The sequence below is a fragment of the Oncorhynchus mykiss genome, chromosome 27, assembly GCF_013265735.2.
Source record: "Oncorhynchus mykiss isolate Arlee chromosome 27, USDA_OmykA_1.1, whole genome shotgun sequence".
NCBI lineage: Eukaryota > Metazoa > Chordata > Actinopteri > Salmoniformes > Salmonidae > Oncorhynchus > Oncorhynchus mykiss.
This window is the reverse complement of record NC_048591.1, coordinates 12743041-12757500: the sequence shown is the minus strand read 5'-3', so window position 1 is coordinate 12757500 and position 14460 is coordinate 12743041. Positions and strand designations below refer to the sequence as shown.

Genomic DNA, 14460 nt, shown 5'->3' with positions numbered 1-14460 from the left:
TAGATGTACTGTAGTGTAAATGATCTGGGTTTTGATGTGAGGGTGCTCAGGGGAGTTAGCCATGATGATCTGTCTAGATGTAATCTACTGTACTACAGCTGGCTGCAGTTACTACCTGTCTGCCTGGAAATGCCCAGATAAATACAGTGCAACACATGGCCAAGTGGTTAAGAGTGTTGTAACAGAAGGGTTGCTGGTTCGAATCCCCGAATAGGAAAGGCGGGGAAATGTGCTGTTCTGCCTTTGAGCAAGGCACTGCTCCCCAGGTTGTTGATTAAGACAGCCCCTGCACCTCTCCGATTCAGAGGGGTTGGGTTAAATGCGGAAGACACATTTCATTTGAATGCATTCTTTTTCCCAATGAATCCAAAACCTATTTTCACACAACAGCCCCATCACCTGTTGCATTTTCCCTTTGGATTACAGTAGCCTAATATAAACAGTGGCACCCTGCAGCCTTAAATGCCCATAAAACGTCATAAAGACCATCCCATGTCCTTTTTAGCACAACAATCCAATACAGTCCAGACAGTTTGCATGGTACAATTGTTTCAGACTGTACAGGCCGTTACTTTAATTTAAATTCAGTTAATTCAGAAAGTAAACTGAAATTCCAATTTGTATGTGCTCTATAAAAATGAAGTTTACTTACTGAACTGCCTGAATTTGAATGGAATTGACCATGGATACTAGGTTAACTGACTCATTGCACTATTCCCCTTTAGTTTTGACAGAATGTGTTTTCATAAATTAAATCTGGAGTGCCTGAGTGTTCTCCGAGTGTGCTCTTAGCGTTCGTAAATTCAGAGCTGTTGTCAGACTGTCCTAAATTCAGCGCGTTTTGCTCAGCGCGTTTGGAGCGCACACTGAACGCTCTGGCCGAGGAGTAGGGTCGATCCGAGCGTTCTGGCCTCACAAAAGCAGTCAAGCACCCAAACTAACTGGATAACATTGGCTAGTTTACTAGCTACTTCAAGACACAAATGAGAAAACAGCTCACTCTGAAAATTTTACTCGCCCTAGTAGAGCTGGTTCGGCTGTTTTCATGTTATACAGAGCGTTGGTGACTAACTGTGCTGCTGGCAACAATTGAATTACGCTTTTTTTTTGCCAACGTTGACTGATACCCGGACCACATTCAACGGGTGTTGACCATATTCAACTGATGTTGAGCGTTCGTAAATTCTGTTATTATCTGTCATTCTGCGCTCTGGCACACTCAGACGAGAGTGCTCTGAAACCGGAGTAGATAGCTAGAGTGAATTTACGAACGCGCCCAGTGTTGTGTCACGTGCTGTGACAGTGTTGTGGCGGTGAGGCCCATTCAAAACAACAGGATTAGAATTGTGTCTTTGATTCGATGTTTTTTGTGTCTGTATGTTTCACTGTAATGAATATGGCTGAGGCTGGCTTTATCCCAGGGGTTTACTCATCTACAATGGAGGATGGCATTTGCACTGTCAGAGTGGGGGAGATTGGTGATGATGTTTGGGTCGTAGTGCTATATTGTACGGAATAATAATTATAATAATTATCAGACAGGGTCTATGTCGAAATGCTCCCCATATCTATCTATACGGTGCACTACTTTTGATCAGGTCCTATAGGGCTCTGGTCAAAAGCAGTGCACTACGTAGGGAATCATATTCTACCATTAATAAACCTAAATTATAAAGCACATATAAATGTAGCGTGGCATTATCAACAGGCAAAAAAAACATCAACATGGCTATATGAAGTACCAATGAGGCACATGTGCATGCCTTGTGCTGAAGTGGCAGCAAGGCCACAAGGGGAAGGATATCACAAGTTAAGCAACATCGCTCCCCACTGGTTATCTACTGTATGTGAACTGAATTCCTATTTCCCTGATACCTGCTGAAACTCTGATCATTATCTCAATAGCACCATCTACTGGCCCAGTACTGAAGTGTAGCCTCCTACAGTGGGTTTCAGGGAAAGCGTGTGGAACAGAGAAGTGAGGTCATGGCCAGTAGGAGAATTGTAATAGAATGTGTGTGTCCCTCATTTGTGCATGGATTATTGTTTGATGTCTGGGCCCATATTCACAAAGTGTCCCAGAATAGGGTTAGCTGATCTGAGATCAGGTCCCCTCTCTTTTTCATTATGATTTAAAAGGACAAATCGATCCTAGATCAGGACATGTATCCTCAAAGCGTCTCCAAGTACAACATTGGTCGGAAGTGATGAGAATAGAGACATTTTACACCTACTCTTATGGGTAAAAATATAAGCTATGCATGAAGCCTCTTTCGTCATAAGAGTCCCACCTAGTCAACAGATATTTAGGACACAGTTACCAGCAGGTTTCTTGATAATAGAAAAATGCAGTGAGTCAGTGCTTCTGGCGTCACATGCAATTGCTTTGGAGTAGTTAGAATGTTTTGATATTTCTATATAATCAATCTATAAATAATCTATACCTACGGATAAACACAACTGTATCTCTTGCACTTTTGACAATGACTTCACATGAGGACTATTTCACATGATATCTCTAAATACAGTGCCTTGCGAAAGTATTCGGCCCCCTGGAACTTTGCGACCTTTTGCCACATTTCAGGCTTCAAACATAAAGATATAAAACTGTATTTTTTTGTGAAGAATCAACAACAAGTGGGAAACAATCATGAAGTGGAACGAGATTTATTGGATATTTCAAACTTTTTTAACAAATCAAAAACTGAAAAATTGGGCGTGCAAAATTATTCAGCCCCCTTAAGTTTGTAGCGCCACCTTTTGCTGCGATTACAGCTGTAAGTCGCTTGGGGTATGTCTCTATCAGTTTTGCACATCGAGAGACTGACATTTTTTCCCATTCCTCCTTACAAAACAGCTCGAGCTCAGTGAGGTTGGATGGAGAGCATTTGTGAACAGCAGTTTTCAGTTCTTTCCACAGATTCTCGATTGGATTCAGGTCTGGACTTTGACTTGGCCATTCTAACACATGGATATGTTTATTTTTGAACCATTCCATTGTAGATTTTGCTTTATGTTTTGGATCATTGTCTTGTTGGAAGACAAATCTCCGTCCCAGTCTCAGGTCTTTTGCAGACTCCATCAGGTTTTCTTCCAGAATGGTCCTGTATTTGGCTCCATCCATCTTCCCATCAATTTTAACCATCTTCCCTGTCCCTGCTGAAGAAAAGCAGGCCCAAACCATGATGCTGCCACCACCATGTTTGACAGTGGGGATGGTGTGTTCAGTGTGATGAGCTGTGTTGCTTTTACGCCAAACATAACGTTTTGCATTGTTGCCAAAAGGTTCAATTTTGGTTTCATCTGACCAGAGCACCTTCTTCCACATGTTTGGTGTGTCTCCCAGGTGGCTTGTGGCAAACCTTAAACAACACTTTTTATGGATATCTTTAAGAAATGGCATTCTTCTTGCCACTCTTCCATAAAGGCCAGATTTGTGCAATATACGACTGATTGTTGTCCTATGGACAGAGTCTCCCACCTCAGCTGTAGATCTCTGCAGTTCATCCAGAGTGATCATGGGCCTCTTGGCTGCATCTCTGATCAGTCTTCTCCTTGTATGAGCTGAAAGTTTAGAGGGACGGTCAGGTCTTGGTAGATTTGCAGTGGTCTGATACTCCTTCCATTTCAATATTATCGCTTGCACAGTGCTCCTTGGGATGTTTAAAGCTTGGGAAATATTTTTGTATCCAAATCCGGCTTTAAACTTCTTCACAACAGTATCTCGGACCTGCCTGGTGTGTTCCTTGTTCTTCATGATGCTCTCTGCGCTTTTAACGGACCTCTGAGACTATCACAGTGCAGGTGCATTTATACGGAGACTTGATTACACACAGGTGGATTGTATTTATCATCATTAGTCATTTGGGTCAACATTGGATCATTCAGAGATCCTCACTGAACTTCTGGAGAGAGTTTGCTGCACTGAAAGTAAAGGGGCTGAATAATTTTGCACGCCCAATTTTTCAGTTTTTGATTTGTTAAAAAAGTTTGAAATATCCAATAAATGTCGTTCCATTATTGATTGTGTCCCACTTGTTGTTGATTCTTCACAAAAAAATACAGTTTTATATCTTTATGTTTGAAGCCTGAAATGTGGCAAAAGGTCGCAAAGTTCAAGGGGGCCGAATACTTTCGCAAGGCACACTGTACTTAGAACCACTAGGCTAATCAATAATCAAGTTTTTCTTTTGATTATTTAATTAACCTACATCAAGTTAAATCAGGTTATCCCGTTGAAGAGCAATATCACATTGTTTAAAAATATGCCTAAATTGGGCATGACGATAAGTTGGGCCACTGAAGCCATCTAGGGCCTACGTTAACTTTGATTGTGTTCGATGAAAATGGAAGACCTTTCAAACGTTTTATGCAACATTATCGGCAAGTGACTTAATGCCTACTGTGCCAAAGCGATTAGGAGTTGTTAAACAGGAGTGACGAGTGTGTTGATATAATGGTAATATGATCAAAATTCCACTTTTTACAACCATCAGAATTAGTTGTTTTTTTTTAAAGAAGATGGATGCTATTAGGCAAGAATTAAGAGTAGGCAAAGTGATCGCATCCAGCATATATCGTTTTACCATTGCAACATTTGATGGTTGTCTGAAACATGCTATAGAGTTCACAGCTGGCGATGCCTCATCACCAACGGTTATTCCCCATCATATGCAACAACTTCAATGAGCGTCATCACTATCTTTCCTTTGTGGTACCTCAAACTGTTGTGATCACCAGCTGAGATAAACTTTTATGAACAGATTTTACTCCTGGCTCAGAGATTGTCTGAGCAGTGTCTTAATAACATCATCCTAAAAACCTACTCTGAGCTGGGAGTTTTTGTGTGTGTGTTAAAACACGTTTTAACAGGATTCCTAGGACCTTTACTGAGACGCTTTGCGGATACGGCCCCAGCACCACTACTCTAAGACACGTTGTGAATATGGACCCAGAACTCCAGTTACACGTGTCGAATCAAATAAATGCAAAAGGTTAAGCACTACTGTGTCTTTTGTGATTCTACAGAAAACATCTAAGCATATCAGAATAAAAAAGGGATATTAGTGTTCTTTTGTTTTACTTGATGTGTTTTTATTCTGTTAGACAGTGTTTCTGTGGCAGGTGATAGATGACATGAGTAATGCTCTGGTCACAGGTAGCTAAAACCCATTTGGTGGTCATGAACAACGAGGTTCAATGAGATACAGACAATAAATAGGATGGATGAAACGATCAAACCATTCCAACAACAACCAAAGTCTAATTACGGCCTGGCTGTATGTCCTAGGAGCTTAGATATGCAGACTGAAGGTGAAAATCAACCTGTGCAGATGTAAATAGCTGGAAAGTAGAAAAATATCCTAGAATTGTTTAAGATGGGACCTTCTGCAACAGCAGTCTGAAGTAGATCTACTGCAGTAGTATTAATGTCCAATTACTGAACCACTAGGTTAGTTAGTCACCCTGATCTACTGTATGTGGATGGCTGCACCTCTACTCCCGCTCAGCAATGGCCACCAGGTGGGTGTCGATCTCTGTCTCAGAGAGTGTCCTGTGAGGGGGAAGACGAGAAGATGAGAGTGGATGTTAGAAACAGGCTTGGGAAGAGAGAAAGAGAGAAGGATAGATGAATTGCATATTGATCACTTGGCTGTTGTTCCCTCGTCTAAAACATTGATCATTACCATATGAGCATATGGAAAAGCACAGTGATGACGAAATGCAGTTACTGTGATAGTATAGCACCTGAACTTGGGGCTTTCCTTAGTCACCACACCCACTTCAATTTCACTGGGCTTGAAGTCCATGGACAGAATTGAAGAGAGACAGGAGATGGCCAGCTATAGAAGAGGGAAAGCAACAGAGAGAGAGAGACTGAATACTGTACAGATTTTCACTTTTCGCCAGATGTTTCCATGAGTATCCAGGGGCATCCATCCGCCTACCTCCACAGTCATCTCATATGACAGCTCCGGCCTCTTCTTCAGTTTCTTCTCCAGGTAGCTGTTAGCCTCTGTCTGCTTGGCCCCCACGCTAGTGGCCCTAAAGCCACAGAAGTAGCCTGCCGGGTCACACTTATACAGCATGGGACCCAGCTGGGGGTCAATGGCCACAAAGATCATACCTGGAGATATGGGGAGGAGATGGTTATGGGTCTGTGTCCTCTGTGTGGGAGTGAGGACTCACCTACTGCACTTACTGTTTTTTTCAATCACTTTGATGCCATTTTCACAACTCTAAGCACAAAAATCTAAACAGATCATCAAAATGGCTCATGTTTCAAAACTCTAAGCACATTTTCAGTTAACTGAGTGCAGAACAAAGTGAAAAGAGTCACTCTTTGCGCTACCATTTGGAATTCTAGTGTGGTGAATCAATGGAGAGGAAGAGGAAAGAGAGACCGGGTGACGGGACGACACCACTCACAGCATCCCAGAGGTCTCATCTCAGCATTCTGTGTGTAGACCTGGGAGATGTCCGCCATTCTCCGACACAACATGTCTGCTGTGATGTCATAGCCAAACTTGTACTTCCATTCGGCGGCCTCCACTCGTGCCCTGTGGACCTGGGATCGACTGTCCGCTGAGGGGGGAGAGGAAGAGAGGGTAAACGTGTGTGTGTGTGTGCGCGTGTGTGTGTGCGTGTGATGTGTGTGTGTGTGTGCGTGTGCGCGTGATGTGTGTGTGTGTGTGTGTGTGTGTGCGAGCGTGTGCGCGTGTGTGATGTGAGATGTCGTCTGTGCCATTGTACACACCATTGTGTCCTGTCATCACACATCCAATGCGTGGGGTAAGTGGGTACATGTTGGTCAGAGTGGCAGAATCCAGCAGCTTGTCCTGTAGTATAATGACAGGATCACATATATACACACATATAATAGATGATACGTCATTGTTGTTAGGAATATTGGGTTGGTTCCACAATACCAGCTTTCCTTGGACAAGCTTTAACAAAACCATGGCTTGTGTCCTGTCAGCAGGAACCCTCGAGACACCACTCGGTCATGCTTCACTGTTCATGACTGACTCTTTCTCTCAAGCCAGATATCGGCGTTCATTTTCTAATTTGGATGAAGACAAAGACAACCAAGAAAGAAGCTCCTGGTACCATGGAGATGTAGCTAAGGACCGACGCGGAATATCTTACCGGCACTTTCTTCTGTGTGACCACCACAGCACAGTCTGTCCCCCGCACGCCCAGTGATGTCAACCCACCCTGCGCGATGGCTTTGAAGGCATACTCTGAGGGGCAACACATGAGAACATGAGATTATACTTCTTAAATATAGGCTAACTTTTAAAAGCTGCATGGGGTAAACAGGGGACTTTGAATACTATACTTCTAAAGGTGCTCTTGGGAAAGTCTCAAACATTGGTAGATCGCTTAATTGACGAACAAATAATACCACAGACAAGAAAAGCACATTTAAAACGTTCGTCCCCCCGACATATTCTATGTGAAATACACAATCACTCTATGTTTACAATCACAATATACTACACGTTTGGCCTATGGAGATGCTCAACATCGGATACAGCGCAACATATTGCGAATATCTTACATTTGAGATGCTACAGAACGATACCTATACGGAGGCTAGACTAGCCTAGGTCATCCGCTGCATGAAGCAAAACCGGAGGAATGAAGCAAAATATCTCACCGACTTGATAGAGGCGGCCCTCAGGAGAAAAAATCGTGATGTGTCGGTCAAATCCAGCATTCGAACCACGGGACATTGCTTTGCTTCAAATGATGGTCACCAGAAGTGAACTTTCGGCGAGATACCTGTTACCTTTTCTGCAGTAGCCTAATAACCTTATAGGACTATATTCATAGTTTATTTTTATTTTTGTGGTACAAAAAAAGAAGATCACTCTACAATAGAGAGCAGAGGACGATAAAGACGTTTGTAGAGCTTCCCGGAGTTTTACTTTCTCTTTCTTTTTTCAATGAATCATGAGAAGGTTGGCACATGTGTGTTGTGAACAACATTAGCGTGAGCAACAATAGTGGACTCGGCGGGTTGCCTTCAAAATAAAAGTCCAGAATTGAAACTAAAGCAAACGGATAACAATTGTAGAATCATGCCACAATTGGACTAAATTGCTAAACAAGGTTGGAATGTTGCTATACAAATTCAACAAAAGTTAATAATGAGTTAATTTGACAAAAATGTAACATTTGGTTGAAATTGCACTGTGGATATATTAGACTTCAGAATTGCATTGGGGGCATACTTCCATTCCAATGTACAGCCTAACCTATGGATCTTATGTCCATGAAATGGGGCATCAGCCTACTCAGTGACATTCACAGAACAGCTATGCTAGTCAATGTGATGCAAAACGCAGAATCATAAGATGCACAATGCATCATACCGGCTGTATTTCTGAATTTTGAAAGTGATATATCTTAAAAACTTGATTGCTGACATGGAAAACAGTTTGGGACTATATCAACAACAGACCAATGAAACAAATACCAAAATATATTTTTGGGGTGGATTTTCCTTTAAATTCATTCAATAAGAGCTATGATGCTAATATTTGTGTACACTCTACATAGTTATGTTCTGTGAGTGTCACTTAGTAGGCTGACACCCCATTTCATGGACCCAAGATCCTTAGGTAAGGCTGTACATTGCAATGTAAGTATGCCCCCAATGCAATTCTGAAGTCTAATACATCCATATTGCGATTTCAACAGATTTCAACAAATTAACAAATTATTATCTTTTGTTGAATTTCTATAACAACATTTCAACTTTGTTTAGCATGATATAGTCCAGTTGCGGCATAATTGTACAATTTGTACCCGATTGCATGGTTCATTTGGGGACTTTTATTTTGAAGGCGGACCACCGATTGTACTATTGTTGCTCACGGTAATATTGTTAACAGCACACTGGTAAGGCTGGTTATAATTTGATCGCAATAAGGAAGTTGTCTGTGGAAGGATATAGGCCTACTGGCAAAATAAATCATGAGAAAACATGTATCTTATTAAACAAATGATGGTAGGGCCCCCTACAGCAATGGTTCCCAAACTTTTTCACTCAGGTCCCTCTTCCAGCATTGGGGAACACCCCCACTGTTCATGACACAAACTGTTCACACCCCTCTTGTTGATGGAGAGAATCTTTTGCAAGTTTAACGCTTATTTCTTGCCATTTTACATGTTTTGTCATGGGGTGAAGTGAACACTTTGAAGTTTTAAAGCACATTTTCATGCAATTCTATATATTTTGCCATGTGTAATGTGTATTCATGTGACTCAAACATTACAGCAAAATATATGGGCTAAAAAACGTTAGCTGACACGGGCTAGCTGATCTGGGAATTACTTACAGTTCTTAGAGCTACTTACTAAATAGCTCTAAGATCTGCAATGACTGACATGACAAGAGGAAAACTGATGGTGCACAACCCAATTTAGAAATTGCACCTTGTGGATTCTACTATTACAACTTTCAAGAGTGAATTGAAGGCTGACAGAGTTCCTTAAAAGTTTATGAACCACTGCCCTTCAGTATATGAAAACCTGTGCCTACTCCCATTTCGTAAAGAAGAGGTCTCTTTCTCTCTCTCTCTCTCTCACTCTCTCTCTCTCTCTCTCTCTCTCTCTCTCTCACACACTCTCTCTCACAAACACGCCCCGAAGTCATCAGTATTGCCTACCCTTTGCACAACCAGCCGAGGCATTGCTCCTCTGCCCAAATGTCTAGACGTAGGGTAGGTTTCTGTCTGAGTGATAAGAAACGGAGACAAATTAATCTGGTTGCTTTTGCTGAGCTTTGTGCGTAAGTTTAAACTTTGAATTTATGATATTGTAAACATAATACTACTGTAGGCTAAAATGGAGCTTCTCCTGCAGCCTTACTCATATGCGTTCTCCTCGGTGTAACTGTCATAAATTGTCACCTAACATTTTCACTCAACATTGAATCCCCACTGGTCAGGAGCCACAGTGTTGAGGTGGTTGAGGTAAGTAATTTTCCATTACATTGCATTATGTTCTCAGGTTTGTGATGGAAGACATGAGAATACTGTCATTATAAGGTTGTAAAAATACAAATTGTAGGCATGTGAGTAATACATTGGTAATTGCTTTATAGTGTAGTTGGGTAACAAGTTATGCCAGTTGAACAATTTCTGGTTTTGTTTGTATGTTAATTTGTGTCACATAGACACACATTCACACATAAAATAAAGTGTATTCCTTTGTCTAAGTTCCTTCTGTCATTCCTTTATTTGTCTAAGTTCCTTCTGTCATTCCTTTATTTGTCTAAGTTCCTTCTGTCATTCCTTTATTTGTCTAAGTTCCTTCTGTCATTCCTTTATTTGTCTAAGTTCCTTCTGTCATTCCTTTGTTTATCTAAGTTCCTTCTGTCATTCCTTTGTTTGTCTAAGTTCCTTCTGTCATTCCTTTGTTTATCTAAGTTCCTTCTGTCATTCCTTTGTTTGTCTAAGTTCCTTCTGTCATTCCTTTGTTTATCTAAGTTCCTTCTGTCATTCCTTTGTTTGTCTAAGTTCCTTCTGTCATTCCTTTGTTTATCTAAGTTCCTTCTGTCATTCCTTTGTTTATCTAAGTTCCTTCTGTCATTCCTTTGTTTGTCTAAGTTCCTTCTGTCATTCCTTTGTTTGTCTAAGTTCCTTCTGTCATTCCTTTGTTTATCTAAGTTCCTTCTGTCATTCCTTTGTTTATCTAAGTTTCTTCTGTCATTCCTTTGTTTGTCTAAGTTCCTTCTGTCATTCCTTTGTTTGCACTTTTATTACCTTACCCCCCATCTCCCTCTCCCTCTCCCTCTCTCTCACTATCTCTCTCACCCTCTCTCTCTCTCTCCTCTCTCTCTCTGACTCTCTCTCCCTTTCTCTCTCTCTCGCTCTCACCCCCTCCCTCTCTCTCTCTCTCTCTCTCTCTCACCCCCCCCCCCCTCTCTCTCTCTCTCTCTCTCTCTCTCTCTCTCTCTCTCTCTCTCTCTCTCTCTCTCTCTCTCACCCTAACCCCTCTCTCTCTCTCTCTCTCTCTCTCACCCCCCCTCTCTCTCTCTCTCTTGCTCTCTCTCTTTCTAACACACTCACTTACTCCTCCTTCTCTCCCTGTCTGTCTCTGTCTTGTCAGTTTCAGATGTCTGACATGCCAGTCGTTTCTGTCACTGCCACCTGCAGTCACCTGCTTGGAGGTCCTCTCAAACAGAGGGGAACAATAGCTTTTGCCTCACAAGTGCATGTCATAGCATTACATTTGAATGTCTACACATCAAGTTGTACCTGAGGCAGAGGATATTTAATTCACACTTCCCTTTCTCTTCGGATACAGATAGATCTCAGTCAGCCATTGGAGTCTCAAGGACCTTTTGCGGTCATTGTACACAAGCTCTCTGATGTCATTGTCAAGGCCGAGTATGACAGCCAGTCGCAACAGCTCCTTGACAACTTCCAGGTATGGTAAAATGACACATTTAATTAGATTCAACAGTGATAACAACATCATATTTTATCATACTAAAGTATATGTTTTTGTTTTAGGGTTATGTGTCCACCCATCCCCATACTGTTCTCCTGGACCCCCTTCCAGCAATGAGCCAGCTACTGGATCGCTTTGCCTCCTATCGGATTATGAGCCAGCTCCAGAACTCCCTGAGAGGTACAGTACAGTAGCCTCACTGTCCTTCCTCTAGACATCTACCAAGCCAAGCACTCTCTCTCTTTATGCTCTTCCTGATCCCATCCCCATGTAGACTGGCGAATCAGCAGCCCTCCCTACCTGGAGATCAGCACCAGTGACCTGTCAGTCATCCAGCAGGACGTGGAGAGCAAGGGCCTCAGCTTCCCTCTGAGTCAGTGAGGGACTGTCTACAACCAAACACATAAACATACACCTAATTAATCTTATTATTATATACAGAGGCTCCCTATGGTGATTCAGTTTTTGGCAAACTTCTTTGGTCTAATTTACAAGACATTTACGGCCGATTCCCCGTGATACAGATTCAGCCTAGTCTTGGAATAAGAAGCATGTTCAATGAAGATTGTCCATTGAAAGTGATTTTTAGTCTAGGACTAGGCTGATCCTGTGACTGGGAAAGTGTCCCATAAGATCGCGTGTTGTATTGTGTCTCCTCATACCTCACTATTCCTCTTCCTCTTAGTCTGTAAAACCAGGGTGGCTCATGGATCCTGTTCCCATGACGTAAGAGACTGCCTGTCTTTCTATTGAGTCTTTTTTTGCATATTTTCCCGTACATTCCATATATAAAAAATAAAATAAAACCAGTTCTGCCTTTTTGTGTGGCTCAGTGATTTTCTGCTTTGTTGACACTGTGAACTCTCTCTATAGAAATGTATTGGTGTTTCGTGGCCCATGGCTCTCCCTCTAGTTCTTCAGACTTTAGTGTCCCTGTTCTCTCACCATACCATAGATGTCTCTGATCTTCAGCATGGCTGGTCTGTCAGAGGCCCGCCCTCCCTGTGTGCTGCAGAGCTTCGTCAACCACGGTGCCGTGCTGCACAAGGTGTTTGTGGTGGGAGAGGACCACTTCACTGTGGAGAGGCCCTCGCTGAAGAACTTCCCCCCTGGACCCTATGGTTAGTGTGGACACACCCTCACCTCTTTCTCCCTCTTCTTCTCCCTCTCTCGATATTTCTCATTCTCATGCTTATACTGTTTTTAATCATCTGTTGCAATATAACTTCTTCCTAATGTCTATGGCGTGTTTTGTGACTCCAGAGAGGAAGACGATCTTCTTCAACAGCCACGAGGTGTCCAAGCCAGAGTCCTGCTCCCACCTCACTGCAGTTAGTACAACCTCCACTCCGACAATCAACTCTGTTCAATTTGATTCACTGGCACTGATTCCTGTACAATTGAATTCGATCTCCTTTACCCTGTTCTACTTGACCCACTGTGTGCAATTGGCCTTGTACTATCCAGGGCCCGTATTCATAATGTGTCTCAAAGTAGTAGTGCTGAGCTAAGATCTTTAATTTGATTTTTTTTTTAGATCATAACGATCACATAGACAGGGGGACCTGATCCTAGATCAGCACTCCTACTCTGATACACTTTGTGAATAGGGACCCTGAACAGATGAACTGATCATCTGTCCTGTGGTGTTGTGTCTCAGCTGGATGAGAAGGTGTCGAGCCTGCCTCCCCCCAGTGGTGAGGCCATGGTGGCCCTAGTAAGAGAGCTGAGGGCAGAGCTGGGCATGGCTCTGTTCGGGGTGGACGTCATCGTCAGCATCGACACGCACACCCTCACTATCATCGACATTAACATCTTCCCAGGTCACTGGGCCATCCTTCATCTCCATTTGTCATTAACAGACACTCTTATCCAGAACGACTTACAGTCATCAACGTCACTTTATTTTGCTATATTTGCTTCCATGTTACTCTTTCACTCTTACTCAATTTCATGTTCTCTTTCTAGCTCTCTCCCTCATCAACCATATCTTTCCGTCCCTCTCTTCCAGGCTATGAGGGAGTGCCTCAGTTCTTCTCCTCCCTCCTCAGTCACATTGAGTCAGTATTGGACAACCAGGAACTGGAAGAACCCCAGGCAACATGTCCTCCTGCTCCCTCGACTCCCCAGGCTGACCTCTGAACTCTGACCTGGGTTCACCGTTCACCCTTGACCCTGACCTGGCTCATCTTCTCTGATACATACTGTACAGAAATCTCCTGGAAGTAGGAGACCTAATTGACAACGGTTGCCTTTAAATAAATCTCATAATATGGGTCTGAGTCACCTCTCCTTGCAGACACATACAGTACCAGTCAAAGGTTTGGACACACCTACTCATTCAAGGGTTTTTCTTTCTTTCTATCTTTTTTAGTGAAGACATCAAAAATATGAAATAACACATATGGAATCATGTAGCAATCAAAAAAGTGTTTAACAAATCAAAATATAGTTTATATTTGAGATTCTTCAAAGTAGCCACCCATTGCCTTGATGACAGCTTTGCATGCTCTTGGCATTCTCTCAACCAGCTTCATGAGGTAGTCACCTGGAATGCATTTCAATTAACAGGTGTGCCTTGTCAAAAGTACATTTGTGGAATTTCTTTCCTTCAAAATGCGTTTGAGCCAATCAGTTGTGTTGTGACAATGTAGGGGTGGTATACAGAAGATACCCCTATTTGGTAAAAGACCAAGTCCATATTATGGCAAGAACAGCACAAATAAGCAAAGTGAAAATGACAGTCCATCATTACTTTAAGACATGAAGGTCAGTCAATACGGACATTTTCAAGAACTTTGAAAGTTTCTTCAAGTGCAGTCGCAATAAGCATCAAACGCTATGATGAGACTGGCTCTCACCAGGACCGCCACAGAAAAGTAAGACCCAGAGTAACCTCTGCTGCAGAGTATAAGTTCATTAGAGTTAGCAGCCTCATAAATTGCAGCCCAAATAAATTCTTCACAGAATTCAAGTAACAGACACATCTCA

General features: G+C 42.4%; 2 protein-coding genes across 2 annotated transcripts; one reads left to right on the top strand and one right to left on the bottom strand.

The window, feature by feature from the left end:
- Positions 1 to 5072: 5072 nt before the first annotated feature.
- LOC110507572 (proteasome subunit alpha type-6) lies at positions 5073 to 7984 on the bottom strand. The gene is made up of 7 exons (XM_021587640.2): positions 7664 to 7984; positions 7150 to 7244; positions 6758 to 6839; positions 6430 to 6585; positions 5949 to 6127; positions 5749 to 5843; positions 5073 to 5554 (listed from the first exon to the last, which is right to left on the bottom strand). The coding sequence occupies exons 1-7, from the start codon at positions 7737 to 7739 to the stop codon at positions 5497 to 5499; spliced, it is 741 nt and encodes a 246-aa protein (XP_021443315.1). The 5' UTR covers positions 7740 to 7984; the 3' UTR covers positions 5073 to 5496.
- Positions 7985 to 9690: 1706 nt separating this feature from the next.
- LOC110507571 (inositol-tetrakisphosphate 1-kinase) lies at positions 9691 to 13844 on the top strand. The gene is made up of 10 exons (XM_021587636.2): positions 9691 to 9802; positions 9962 to 9986; positions 11323 to 11445; positions 11532 to 11649; positions 11744 to 11842; positions 12155 to 12195; positions 12425 to 12590; positions 12733 to 12800; positions 13130 to 13292; positions 13481 to 13844. The coding sequence occupies exons 1-10, from the start codon at positions 9720 to 9722 to the stop codon at positions 13609 to 13611; spliced, it is 1017 nt and encodes a 338-aa protein (XP_021443311.1). The 5' UTR covers positions 9691 to 9719; the 3' UTR covers positions 13612 to 13844.
- Positions 13845 to 14460: the final 616 nt, after the last annotated feature.